The sequence below is a fragment of the Sus scrofa genome, chromosome 13, assembly GCF_054392235.1.
Source record: "Sus scrofa isolate SSC_HxYL_T2T_F1_AM1 chromosome 13, Sscrofa_HxYL_maternal_Yorkshire_Landrace_v2.0, whole genome shotgun sequence".
NCBI lineage: Eukaryota > Metazoa > Chordata > Mammalia > Artiodactyla > Suidae > Sus > Sus scrofa.
The window spans coordinates 37,687,339-37,701,070 of record NC_139395.1 but is presented as its reverse complement, the minus strand read 5'-3'; the positions used below and the strand labels follow the sequence as shown (position 1 = coordinate 37,701,070).

Here is a 13,732-nt window from a genome sequence, read left to right as displayed (position 1 = left end):
CACCTCCTCTCTAATGCCACCACTAGGCAGTTCTTGTTTTAAAAAAATCTACAGGCTTATGCCATCAGCCCCCTCACCCCTTGCCCTGGATCACAAGGCCAGGTTTCACGTCCAGATGTACCAGGCTCCCTGTCCTCTCCCCACAGCCTCCTTCCCTTCTGGCCAATTTGCTGGCTCCCCTGGGCCCTCCAACCTGTGTTCCCTACTTTTTCCCCCTCCATCCATCAGCTCCCATCTGCTTTCACCGCCTTCCCTGGCCAGGCCAGTCCCTGGGGGCTGCTGTGTCAACTTTGCCTTGCCAGGATTCTCTTCTCTCTTTGCCACCATCCTTCTACCCACTGGGCAAAACCTAACCCTGTGGGAACTGAACTGACCTCTGAGCCCTTGTAAGAAAGTCCCCCACGTTCTGAACCACTTGCCACCCTCGTAAATCTGTCCCCGACCTAAACGGTGTACCCACTCTGTCCCTCAGTTAATTTAGCTCTGCCAACCTGCATCCTGACACTTGCCCTCTCCCTGGCCTTCTCTGACCCTCAGTGGGTAGCCCCATCTCACCTCCCAGAAGCTCCTGAAGTCCTATCCTGAGCCCCCACATCTGTCTGCATCTATCCCACTCACCTCCTGCATCTATCCTGTTTCTCAGGGGCCAGGTGTGACCTATCTCCCATCTTTCCCAGCTGTTTTCCAACGGCACTTAAGCAAAGTCAGAGGTTTCTTGAACAAGCATCCCTCTGCCAGACCACCTGTCCAGTACTACCTCTCTTCCCCACAGCAACGTGTAGGACAAGTGGTCCATCAGTGCCTCCCCCCATGGGCTTTCACCCAACCCCAGCTCACACGTGAGTCATGGCTTGCCCCTTGGGAATGCCTGGTGAACACACCCCCAAGGTCTCTGATCTAGTAGTTCCTGGGGTTATTACACAACATCTGCCTTTTGTACCCATCAAATCACTCTCATCATGGCCACCGATGACCCCCATAACCTAAGGTTCAGAGGGTCTCACAGGTAAAGAGAGAGAAATGTGCAAGAGGAAGAGAAGGTAACCAGGGATGGAAAGCAAAGTAGGAGAGAAATCTCAGACAAAGGGAAAATAGAATCAAGTCACAAAAAGCAAAATGAAAGTAGAAAAAATACAAAGTAAAATAAATCACAGAATAAAAATACATAGATTGAGATTTTAAAAAGCACAGTTCTCTGGGAGTTCCCATTGTGGCTCAGCAATGACAAACCCAACTAGTATCCATGAGGATGTGGGTTCGATCCCTGGCCTCACTCAGTGGGTTAAGGATCTGGCATTGAGTTGTGGTGTAGGTCATAGACTCAGCTCAGATCCCAGATCCAGTGTTGCTGTGGCTGTGGTGTAGGCCAGTGGCTACAGCTCTGATTTGAGCCCCAGCCAGGGAACCTCCATATGCTGCATATGCGGTCCTAAGAAGACAAAAGACAAACAAAACACACCATTCTCTGTTGCTTACAAAGAAACACACATCAAAGTCACAAATGGTGAGGGGCAAATGCGACAGGCAACCTGAGGAACAATGTTACCGTAGTGCAAGGTAGATTTTAAGCACTTAATGGGGCCAAAGAGGAATATTTCAGAGTGATAAAAGGCATCATTTAGTGAAGATTTTGTTCTCAAAATGCATCTAACAATATAGAAATTAAAACATAAAGCAGGAGTTCCCGTCGTGGCGCAGTGGTTAACGAATCCTACTAGGAACCATGAGGTTGCGGGTTCGGTCCCTGCCCTTGCTCAGTGGGTTAACGATCCGGCGTTGCTGTGAGCTGTGGTGTAGGTTGCAGACGCGGCTGGGATCCTGCGTTGCTGTGGCTCTGGCGTAGGCTGGTGGCTGCAGCTCCGATTCAACCCCTAGCCTGGGAACCTCCATATGCCGCGGGAGCGGCCCAAGAAATAGCAAAAAGCCAAAAAAAAAAAAAAAAAAAAAAAACAAAACATAAAGCAAAACTACTAGAAATGCCAGGAGAGTGTGATATGATTTCAGTGGTTGACTCCAGGACACACTTTCCCCATCCAGTGGACAAAGATAAGCAAGGTCACAGAGTGGCCATTCCCTTCTATTCACAGCACGTTCCCTCGGATCCCCCAAGGAGCTTAAAAACCATATTGCTTAGGTGCTGCCTCTAGAGACTCAGTTCAGTCGGTGTGCAGTAGCCCAGCCTCAAGGTACTTTGAATCCTCCCCTGAGACTCTGGTTCTGAGCTGGCCTTAACTCGTCCTGTGGCTCATACGCTCCCTTGGGTCCAGTTGGGTCGCCTTCCTCCTGGCTTTGGCCTTGAACGCCCTCCATACAGTCCCCCAGCACTCTGGCCACTCTGCAGATATACTCAAATGTACTCAATGTGCCAGTAAGCAGGCCACGGTCATGTCTATGCCACCCATCAGGATGTAGCCTCTCGGCACAGCCCCTGCTGTCCTGTTGCCTCTTTATCCCCAGCTCCTTGCAGGAACCTGGGGCTGCTGGCTCAAGGGATGAGAAAAGGTGACCCTACAAATGTCTGTCCCTATGCAAAGTGGGCCAGACGAGGGTGTCTGTGGCCCATGGACAGTGGGAGACCCCAGGTCCTATAGACAAGGGCAAGTCCTGTCCTTCAGGGTAGAAGTGGCTCTGACAACCCCCAATGGGCTTGGTCACTCCCTACCTTGGTGCTCAGGGACCTCCCTCAGTACCCACAGGCCAACTGGATTCCTGGGTCCCAGTCCCGGGCCATCAGCTTCCCCCAGCCCCATTTTCCCTCCAGCCCGCCCGCTACATGGCACAACCGTGAGTCCCAGTTTCCCTGGTGAGCGTCTTACCACAGGGGCTGGAATTATTCAGGCGAAGGGCCCGGGTGACTGTGTCTCCTCCAGACATCTGGGTGCCGAACCTGGAAGCAGAGACCAGGGCACACACCTCACAGGGAGGCAGTCCCACTGTGGTCTGCCTTCACCCTGGAGTCACTGAGACCCAGGGCTGGAGGCCCTCTGCATGCAGTGCCTGGTGGACTGTGACCCAGGGATGCTCAAGGCCCAGGTAAGCCCTGGGCCAACTCAACAATAACACTGACCAAGCACACAGATCCCAGTTCAGTGGGGGTGAGGGGCCCTGTGTCTGGCCCAGACCCCGGGCGATACTGACAGCTCGTGACTTTTGTCCCATCAAAGCCCTTCGAGATGTGCAGATCGCAGCCATGCCTCCTGAGGGCTCTGTCCTCCAGGGTAGCCCTGGTCTGGGGCTTTCATGCTAGGTGGCATCAAATGGCCAGTTGGACAGCAACAAGTCAGCATGGGTAGCCTAGAGCCTTTCAAGGGTTGGAGGAGGCACAGGGGAGAGGGACGGTACCTGATGACAGGCTCCTTCTGGAAGTAGTCAGCAGTGTAGAAGGTGGGCCTCTGGGAGCTGATGGGGCAGCCCACCACCGCCATGTGCACCGGGATGACAGCTGGCGGCAAATCTCCTGCCTGCAAACACATACCAATTCCTGGTCACTCCTGTCACTGGCTGCCACCGTATCCCTTGGCTCCCCATCCCCTCTGCACAAGGCCTTCCTGCCTCAGCCAGCCCAGGGTCTCCACAGCCTGGTCCCAGCTGGGTGAGGACTCACTTCCTGCTGTCTGATGCTCACCCTGGACCCCCTAAGGGCCTGGGGCTACCTGGCTTCTCAGCTGCAGGTTTGCTGCCCTGCCTTTCCGCCCAGCGCCAGGACTCCACAGGTCTCCCAGCCCAATGGTCTTGGGCATCTTATGGCCCTTTTGATTCAATTTATCTTTTAAATGGAAATAACTTTCTCATTCTTCCCTGATAATAAAAACCAATCTTTTTTTTTTTTTTTTGGCTGCACCTACAGCCTATGAAAGTTCCTGGTCCAGGAATCAAACCTATGCCATAGCAGCAACCCAAGCCACAGCAGTGACAATGCCAGGTCCTTAACCCACTGAACCACCAGGGAGCTCCAAAAGCAAGAAATTTTTTCAACATTTAAAATAGAATATGATACCTATAATCCTACATCACCCCCAGCCTGACTCACTGTGAACACTTTAGTGTACAACTGTCTAGACAGACTTGTGTATGTAGAACACAGATATAAATGAGGAGCATTCTGGGCAGGCTCTAGTTTGGATAATTTCCTCTTTTAAGAACATATGATAATTTTACTAATGAAGGCTTTCAGTGTCATTTAACAAGCTGTGCAAAATCCTGTTGTATGGACGTAGCCTAATGTTTTAATCCAATCTTCTCCTGATGGATATGGATGTTTCATTTGTTTCCTTTTCCCCCCTTCTATTATAAACAATGCTGAGAAGAAGAGGAAGCCTGGGATGCCCACTGTGGTGCAGTGAGTTAAGAATATGACTGCATTGGCTCAGGTGGCTGCAGAGGCACAGGTTTGATCCCAAGCCCAGCGCAGTGGGTTTAAGGATCCCACATTGCCGCAGCTGCATGTAGGTTGCAGCTCTGGCTTGGATTCAATCCCTTGCCCAGGAACTTCCATATGCCATGGGTGCAGCCATGAAAAAAAAAAAAAAAAAAAAAAAAAAAAAAAAAAGAAAAGAAAAGCAAGTCTGGTACAAAGGTATTTGTCACATATCCACTTCTTTCCTTGGGGTGACTTTAAACGTATGTCCCAGCACACTGCACAAGTGCCTCTGGAGGGTGGCACATGTTTCCCAGCCCACCTGGCTGTGTGCGTGAGGACTCCTCCCCTGCACCCTCACTAGCAGCTTTTTAAAAATTTTTTAAATTATTGTTGATTTATAATGCTCCAGCAACTTTTATACCTTGCTAATCTCAGGTATGACTTTAATTCTTTTTTAATTACCAGAGATGGTGGTAAATTTTTCATGTTCACTGGCCATCTCTATTTGTCATTTTTCAACTGCCTACTTGAGACTTTGCCTGGTTGGGATGCTTCTGCCCACCTTCCCCCCATTATTGTTAGTTATAAATGCTTTGGGTTTTTGTTGTTTTGTTTTACTGTTTTTGTTTTTTAGGGCCATACCCAAGGCATATAGAGGTTCCCAGGCTAGGGGTCAAATTGGAGCTGCAGCTTCCAGCCTACATCATAGCCACAGCGACGCAGGATCCAACCTGCGTCTGCAACCTACACCACAGCTCACAGCAACACCAGATCCTTAACCCATGAGCAGGGCCAGGGATCAAACCCGCATCCTCATGGATCCTAGTCAGGGTCATTAACTGCTGAGCCATGAAAGAAACTCTGGTGTTTTTCGTTTGTTTGTTTGTTTGTTTTTAAATTTTGGCTCTATCTGCAAAATGTGGAAGTTCCAGAGCGGTGACTCAAGCCACAGCAGTGACAATGCTGGATCCATTAACTGCTAGGCCACCAGCAAACTCTGCCTTTGTCAAAGGGCACAGCACAATTTAAAGCAAATGTCTACCACAACTAAACTGTCCAATTTACTAAATAGTTCATGAAAATTTGTGCAAGAACTAAACAGCACAGGACTTTGTACACATTTCATCCCTCCACACTAAAAGAGGCAGTCCCCAGTGGCACCATCTGTTGTCTTATCCATCCCTGTACCATCCACAATCCAGGGGACGAACCACACAGGAACCCACGCAGAGGCACTCAGGTCATACTAAAGGAGTGAGCACATGAAGGGGCTGATGGGGAATGAACGGTTGCATTAAGGCCTAGGCCAGACTGCACTTTCTCTCCACACTTGTTGCCCACGCCGGTTCTTGGTCCGGGCAGGCAGCTCATCGAACTCCTCTGCCCTCAGTGTGGCCTCAGCCTCAGAGGACCTCATGGGGAAATGTGTGGGCACATCTCCTGCTCGCAGGATCCCACCTGCAGGAATCCCAGTGGTTGCTATAGATGCAAAGGCCCATCCTGAGTTCAGGGGGAATCATCTTTCCACTTGGTGAGATCTGGGAGGCTGAGGGCCAGGAGGTGGGGGAGAGTGAACTTGAAGGTGCAGCCCTGGGTGGGGGACCCTGAGCTCCCAGGCGGTCACCTGCCTGTGTGCCCTTACCGTGCAGATGAGGTTGTCCCAGTATTCGCCCCACATGTTCGCACAGGCTGTGATGTCGATGCTGAGCTGCTGATGGGCCCCCAGCACGCCCTGGGAGAGGTGGGGAAAGAAGGAAGCGCCTTTCCCATGAGACAACATGCTTTCCATAAACTCTGGGGGAGAACCAGGAATGGGGACTCAGGAACCCAGGGCAGGAGTGAGGTCCAAACCCTCAAGTGTTAGCAAAGCGCTGAACCAGATAAGCCACCCACAGCTTCTCCTTGATCTGGTTGAAGATATCCTCCTTCTGGACACCTAGTGTCCAGGGTCCAGCCTCTCTCAGCTTCCATAAGGCAGGGTCCCAGTGGGAACCCTCCCTTTTTTCTTCCTTTTTGTCTTTTCTGGAGTTCCCTGGCCAGGGATCAGATCTGAGCCACAGTTGTGACCTATGCTGCAGCTATGGCAACACCAGATCCTTTATCTTTTTTTTTTTTTGTCTTTTCAGGGCCACACCTGCCACATATAGAGGTTCCCAGGCTAGGGGTCTAATCAGAGCTGTAGCCGCCGGCCTACGCCACAGCCACAGCAATGCCAGATCCAAGAAGCGTCTACGACCTACACCACAGCTCACAGCAACGCCAGATCCTTAACCCACTGAGCAAGGCCAGGGATCGAACCCGGAACCTCATGGTTCCCAGTCGAATTCATTTCTGCTGCACCACAATGGGAACTCCCAGATCCTTTCTCTTTTAACCCACTGTTCAGGCTGGGGATCAAACCTGCGTCCTGGTGCTGCAGAGATGCTGCCAATCCTATTGTGCCACAGTAGGAATTTCGAGCCCTCCCTTTTGAGCCACTGCCCATCCCAAATCAAAGCCAGGCTTTGGGCACAAGCCACATTTGCACTAGCTAGGAGATGGCCTCGTTTAAAAGAGGGAGCATGGTCAGGGGAAGTGTCATGGCCATATCAGAGACTTGGCTAGAAAAGACACAGAGAAGTGCTCTCTGGTCAGGGTCTCCTCAAAGTGGCAGCTGGCCCACAACCCAGGAAGGTCAAAGGAAAGCCTGCTCACTGCCAGCCCTGGGGCTCTTACCCAGCTGCTCACGCTTGGCCAAGAGCTCACGCATCCGAGCCGTCCTCAGCAGGGCAGGAGGCATGTCGGGGCTTGACAAGACAGGACACAGAAACAGCATCACCCTGGCCCTTCCCCAGACCTGAGTTGCCTCCCCTGGCAACTAGCATCCACCAGGTACCCAGAGGAGGAAGGGGGACCTGCCTGCTCTTCCCAGGGGAGAGCTGGTCAGTCCTCTTCTTTACTTCTGCCTGCGGTCTCTGCTCCCACTGTCCCCCTCCCACTCATAGCATCCCAGATGCAGGTCACCCACCAGCCCCAGGGGCTGCCTTCCCACCCACTCAAGGGAGTTATAGAGCAGGGACCCCAGATCCCCAGGCCCTGTGCCCTGGTGACCCCTGGTTACAAACCCAGCCCAGCCTCCCCGTCCATTGCTCAGCCTTCTGCAACAAGCCACTTCCAGGCTTTCCTGCTGACACCTGTGCAGCACTGAGCATGTACTAACTTCCAGCAGCAGGCCGGTTAATGGCTTAGGAAGTGTTTGTGGTGCCTACCAGCACTGGCTGTCACTGGTTTTGAATTTGGGCGCCCCGTCTTAGGATTTTTGGTGGTGAGGCATCTGCAGCAGGTGCTGATAAAGTGCCTGTTTCTGGAGTGTAAGTACTTTCACAGCGGCTGATTTCAAGTTACAGCTTTGCACCCTGCCTCACTGCCACATCTCTGTCCAGTTCCCCAGCTACAGTAGCTCTTCCCCAACACTGCCTGGTTGATCAGACGCCCCCCGCCTCAGTAGCCCAGGCTGAGAAGGGGCCACAAGGCCAGCCTTTCCCACAGGCCCGCTCAGGCAGCAGGGCCCTCTCCTCTCTGTGTTTCCCCATATCCACCTGTGTAAACCCTCTTCCCACACCCCATGCCCACCCGCCTCCTGCCCCCTGAGCCACACAGAGGCCCAAAAGGGCAGCCCTGGCCACGACCTCCCCAGAAACAGCCTCTGAAGTTGGATACTGGACGTACAGCCTGGGTTTTTGGCTCAGGCTGATTCCGGGGCTCCCGAAGTACTCAAACTTGAGGGTGAAAGGGGTCTGTATCGGGGAGCAATTGGTCAGGATGAGCTGGCGAGTCACGCGGGTCCTCAACGGCACTGTCGAGCCAAAGTCCAGGTGCAGCCTCTCCGGGTGGCCTGGCCACAGCTCTCTGCTGGGAACACTGCCCCATGCCCATGGGCACCAGGTTACAAGCCACTCTCGGCCCTGCTCAGGGAGCTGCCTCAGGTTAGGGATGCCAGAGCTGCCCAGAAGCCAGGCTCCACCCTCCAACTCCTCCTTGTCAAGCTGCCACCCCATTGATGTACCCTCTGTGCCCACCCATGATGCCCAGAGAGGCTCCAAGCCCACCGACCCTCCCTGGCCAGGGGCAGACTGGCCTGTCTCCCAGGTGCTAGGCCTGGGGGGCAAGCCCAAGATATACCCAGCCCTGTCCCCTGCCATCCTCAACCTGCCTGGTCACCATGTCTCCAAGTGTGTGCACAAAGACCACACAGAGGGTGAGGATGGTGTGGAGGGGGCCCAATGCCACACTTTGTGAGTTTCCATGACAACACTGTAGCATTTTCCTGGCTGTAGGAATCAGCTGGGAGGAGGCAGGTATCACAGCCATGCTGGTCCTTTGAATGCTGCCTCAGCCCTCAGTCCCTGGCCTCGGCCCTGGGCTCACCTGCTGTCAGAGTCCTCTGGGGAGATGGCGATGGCCACTTGTAGTCCCTGGGGTTTCCCAGAAATGCCCAGAACCAGAGGCTCCTTCATGCCTGACACGTTACAAGGGAGGGCCAGATCCCTCAACTCTTCCTGTAAGAAAGCCCATCAGGAGTTCCCACGTGGCTCGGCAGTAACGAACCTGACTAGTATCTATGAGGACGCAAGCTCAATCCCTGGCCTTGCTCAGAGGGTTAAGGATCTGGCATTGCTGTGGCTGTGGTGTAGGCCAGCAGCTATAGCTCTCATTCATCCCCTAGGCTGGGAACTTCTATATGCTGCAGGTGTGGCCCTAAAAAGACAATAAAGAAAAAAGAAAAGAAAGGAGAGCCCATCAGACACCCATCACACAGGTAAGTCCCAGGACTACACCTCAGCTGGGCAGCCTCGGGTGGTCTCCTGCATACAGGCGCTTTGCTCTGGGGCAGGGGCTCAACACAAAGGCTTGTCCAGGTCATCTCTGTGAAGGGCTCCCAGTCCCTCCAGTGAACCACCATCCACAGACACAGCCTGTTGGACCCAGATATCTGGGCAAGCCCACGTGAGGGGAGACCCCTCTGAGCAGACCTCTGGAGAAGCTTCACATTTACTTGAATAGGGCTGCTACCACAGAAATTGGCCCCTTACTGCGTGATGTCTGCTCTGTGCGGGTCTGGGCTCACCCATGTCACCCGAGAGCTCAGGCTCAGCTGTGTAAGGAAGCCCACTGTCCCCATGTTTGCCAGAGAAGAAGTGGGACCCAGGTGTGCTAGTCCCTGTGAGGAAGAAGTTTCTTTTTCCTCAAGAACCACAAATGGGTGGCCAGCCACCACCCAAGTCCTGAGTACACCCCGTTTGATGGCCCTCCTGTGGCCGTCAAGGAGCGATGTCCAACATAGGGCCTGCAGGGGCAACAGCTCTGCCCTGCATCTAGGGACAGTTGGGAAGTGGAGCCCACTTGTCCCACCACAGAGAATGGCCCAGGAAGGGCCAAAGCTGGTGCCAAAGGGTTTCAGGGCACATCCAGGCCTGCTCCAGGCTTCCTGTCCCTGTATCCCTAGAAAGTAAGCCCAGCAGGAATGGGGCCCCTAGACCCAAATGCAAGAGATTTCTGGACTCACAAAGCCCAGGAGAGGGGTCTGAGGCAGACTGCCCAGTGGCACACACGCATACAGCCAGGGGGCCTGCCTGGTCTCGTGGGCCCCTTACCACCTCACTCACCTGGGTGTGAGTGGTCAACTCCAGGCTGAGCTGGCACTCCTCACTGGGGCCCAGCATGCCATGTCTGGGGGAGACTTTGGCTCTGCAGAAGCTGGCTTGGAGCCCTACGAGCTGGGAGACACATGGGTGAGTCACATGCTAGGCTCCCCGGACAGACCAGGGCCCAGAGAAAGGGCTCAGCACCACATGCTCTGAGGAGGCTGGTGGACTGGGGGCCACAGTGAGATCAGTAGGGCAGGGTGCTCACGAGGGTGGGGGATAGGTCCCTTCTCTTCTTCCCACCTACCCCCTTCAACCTCACACCTGCCCAGGGTCATCTGGACTAAACAGGCTGCCCTGGGAGGCACAGGGCAAGGCGAACAGGGAGCAGCTGCCTCTGATCCCCAAGGCACACAGGGCATTCACCCTGGGGGGGTGCCACAGCTGGGCTCCTAACAGTTGCGTGGACCAGTCACGGCCTGCGCTGGCTGGGAGGCCTAGCTGGTGGCCCAGAAACTCCTTCTCTGGCAGGGAACTGGAATTCCTGAAGGCCGGACAATGCAAAGCCAGGCCAGGCGTGCTGAGCCCTGCAAGAGCCCAGCGTTCCAGGCTGTGAGGGGATCTGTTCTGGGAGGTGTCTAGGGCCCACCTCCTCCTTCACAAGGGCCTCTGAGGGCTGCAGCCCTGGTTCCCTCAGCATGGGCCCCCTCACCTTGCCCCAATGGAACCTTGTGGGCAGCAGCGTGCCATTGATGAGTGTGATGGTCGCCTTGGCAGGCATGCCCAGGTAGAGGTTGGTGACCTGCACCTGGCTGCTCTGGAGATACGCATAGGGCTCCTGCACCTCAGCATACACAGGAAGGTAGCTGGGACACAAGGAAATAAAAGGCATACTCATCAGTAAAGAGGAAACAGGAGTTCCCCTCGTGGCTCAGCGGTTAACGAATCCAACTAGGATCCATGAGGATGTGGGTTCGATCCCTGGCCTTTACTCAGTGGGTTAAGGATCCAGAGTTGCTGTGGCTCTGGTGTAGGCTGGTGGCTGCAGTTCTGATTTGACCCCTAGCCTGGCAACCTCCGTATGCCTTGGGAGCAAACCCCCCCAAAAAGAAAAGAGGAAACAGAGTTCCCTTTTGGTGCAGTGGGTTAAGGATCCAGCACTGTCACTGCAGTGGCTCTCATTGCTGCTGTGGCATGGGTTTGACATCTGGCCTGGGAACTTCCACATTCCACAGGCAAAACTAACATAAATAAATAGATTAATTTAAAAAAAAGAAAAGAAAAGGGAAAATAAAACTGTCCCTATATGCAGATGACATGATGGTCTACATAGACAATCCCAAGGAATTTGTATTTTTAAAAATCTTGCTACTAATGAGTGATTCAGCAAAGTGAGGGTAAAAATGAACATAGAAAAATCAATCACATTTTAATAGGCTAACAAGAAGTGTGTGGAAACAGAAGTCAAAAATAAATGCCATTTATAAGTGCTCCAAAAGTGAAACACTTAGGTAAATAGTAAAACATGTGTAGGACTTGTGTGCTGAAAACTACAAAACACTGATGAAAGAAATCAAAGACAACAAATGGAGAGACAGAGTTCCTGCGGTGGCTCAGTGGTTAATGAACACGATTAGCATCCATGAGGATGTAGGTTCAATCACTGGCCTTGCTCAGTGGGTTAAGGATCTGGTGTTGCTGTGAGCTGTGGTGTAGGTCGCAGACACAGCTCAGATCTGGCATTGCTGCGGCTGTGGCTGTGGCTGTGGTGTAGCCTGGTAGCTACAGCTCCGATTAGACCCCTAGCCTGAAACCTCCATATGCCACAAGTGTGGCCCAGAAAAGAAAAAAAAAAAAAGAAGACAAAAACAAATGGAGAGTCATCAATCACGGTCATGGATTAGAAGACTCAGCATAGATGTCAATTCTCCCCAGATTGATCATTTAAGCTTAATACAACAATTCTCATCAAAATTCTCAGCAAGGACTTTTGCTAGATATGGACAAGCCTATTATAAAATGTATACAGAAAGACAAAGGGCAAAGACTAAAACATTTTTAAAAAGAAGAAAAAAGTTGGAAATCATTCTACTGGATGTTAAGACTTACTACACGGCTACAGCAATCAAGACAATATGCTATGAGTGGAGGGATGTACACAATAGATCAATGAAATAATGTAGAAAACCTAGAAATAGACCCAAATAAGTCTGAGGGTTTTTTTTCTTATATAAGGAATGGAAATAATATGCACTTTTTAAAAATTTTTTGTTTTTTTGGCTGCACCCAAGGCACACAAAAATTCGCAGGCCAAGGACTAAAACTGCATCACAGCTGCTTCAGTGTCAACACCAGTTCCTTAACCTGATGTGCCACAAGAGAACTCTGCAAACTCCTTAATTTTTAATAACTGATAACTAATAACTAATTTGAAATAACTGTAGGTTTACACGCAGCTGTAACAAAAAAAAAAAATGCAGAGGAATCAGGTATACTCCTCACCCAATTTCTCAGCGGTAACATCTTGCATAACTAACTATAGCACAATATTACAAGCAGGACGTCAACATGGATACAATTTAGCAACCTTATTCAGACCCCATCAGGTTTATAGGCACCCGTTTGCATGTATGTATTTACTTCCACACAATTTTATCACGTGTAGATACTCATGACACCGCCACAGTCAAGATACAGGACAGTTCCAACACAAGGATGTTTTATATTGTCCTTTTTTTTTTTTAACTACCCACCTCCACCATTTTTTTTTTTTTTTTGGCCATAAATATCTAGGTGTTGTTCACTTTGTTCAACATTAAAGGATTTTTTCCAAAAGACCAATGAACCATTACCATTTTGGCCAGCATGGGAATCTTCAAGAATATCAGGTAAGGAGTTCCCACTGTGGTGAGTAGAAATGAAACCAACTAGTATCCATGACAATGTGGGTTCAATCCCTGGCCTCGCTCAGTGGGTTGGGGATCTGGTGTTGCTGTGGCTGTGGTGTAAGCTGGCAGCTGTAGTTATGACCCCTAGCCTGGGAACTTCCATAGCCTTGGGTGTGGCCCTAAGAAGACCAAAAAAAAAAAAAAAAAAAAAAAAAAAAGGAGTATCAAGTAAGAAAAGATTTGTCCCCAAAAAATGCCATAAAATATATTTGAAAATGAAGTTTAACTGTAGTTATCATTCTATCTTTTTCTAGCCACAGAAACAGACTGAGATATGTCATAGATTAAAAAGCCAATCAAAATACACAAATAGGCAAAATGCATTTTTTAAAAAAAATGATCCTACTGTATACTGTCTACAAGAGACACCTAGATTCAAAGATACAAGTAAGTTGAAAGTAAAAGGATGGAAAAATATACACCATGCAAACAGTACCCAAAGAAGAGCTACAGTAACTATTTTAATGTGAGGTGAAAGAGACTTTAAAACAAAAACTGTTACTAGACACAAAGAAGGGTATTTTATAATTACAGAAAGGTCAATCCATCAGAAAGATGTTATAATTTTAAATACACAGATATCTAATATCAGAGCCCCAAAATACATGAAGCAAAAGACAACAGAATTGAAGGGAGAAACTAATAATTCAAAAATAACTATTAGAGATTTCAATATCTCATTTTACACAATGGACAGAATAAATAAGCAGAAGATAAACAGAGAAACAGAAGACTTAAACAATGTTATAGGTCAGAGTTCCCGTCGTGGCGCAGTGGTTAATGAATCCGACTAGGAACCA

General features: G+C 50.7%; 1 protein-coding gene across 23 annotated transcripts in view; it reads right to left on the bottom strand.

The window, feature by feature from the left end:
• The window catches only part of DLEC1 (DLEC1 cilia and flagella associated protein), an 82,102-nt gene that overhangs the window by 4,165 nt on the left and 64,205 nt on the right, over positions 1-13,732 (bottom strand). For 21 of the 23 annotated variants that reach the window (XM_084987723.1, XM_084987726.1, XM_084987728.1 and 18 more), the window contains 8 exons: positions 10,697-10,850; positions 10,006-10,116; positions 8,768-8,898; positions 8,069-8,260; positions 7,076-7,146; positions 6,003-6,154; positions 3,343-3,461; positions 2,817-2,887 (listed from right to left, as the gene is read on the bottom strand). In XM_084987723.1, coding sequence (XP_084843849.1) covers positions 2,817-2,887; positions 3,343-3,461; positions 6,003-6,154; positions 7,076-7,146; positions 8,069-8,260; positions 8,768-8,898; positions 10,006-10,116; positions 10,697-10,850 — 1,001 coding nt within the window. Of the gene's footprint in view, positions 1-2,816; positions 2,888-3,342; positions 3,462-6,002; positions 6,155-7,075; positions 7,147-7,484; positions 7,698-8,059; positions 8,261-8,767; positions 8,899-10,005; positions 10,117-10,696; positions 10,851-13,732 lie in introns of those variants that run through there. The other 2 variants (XR_014822711.1, XM_084987744.1) reach the window with 2 other exon arrangements.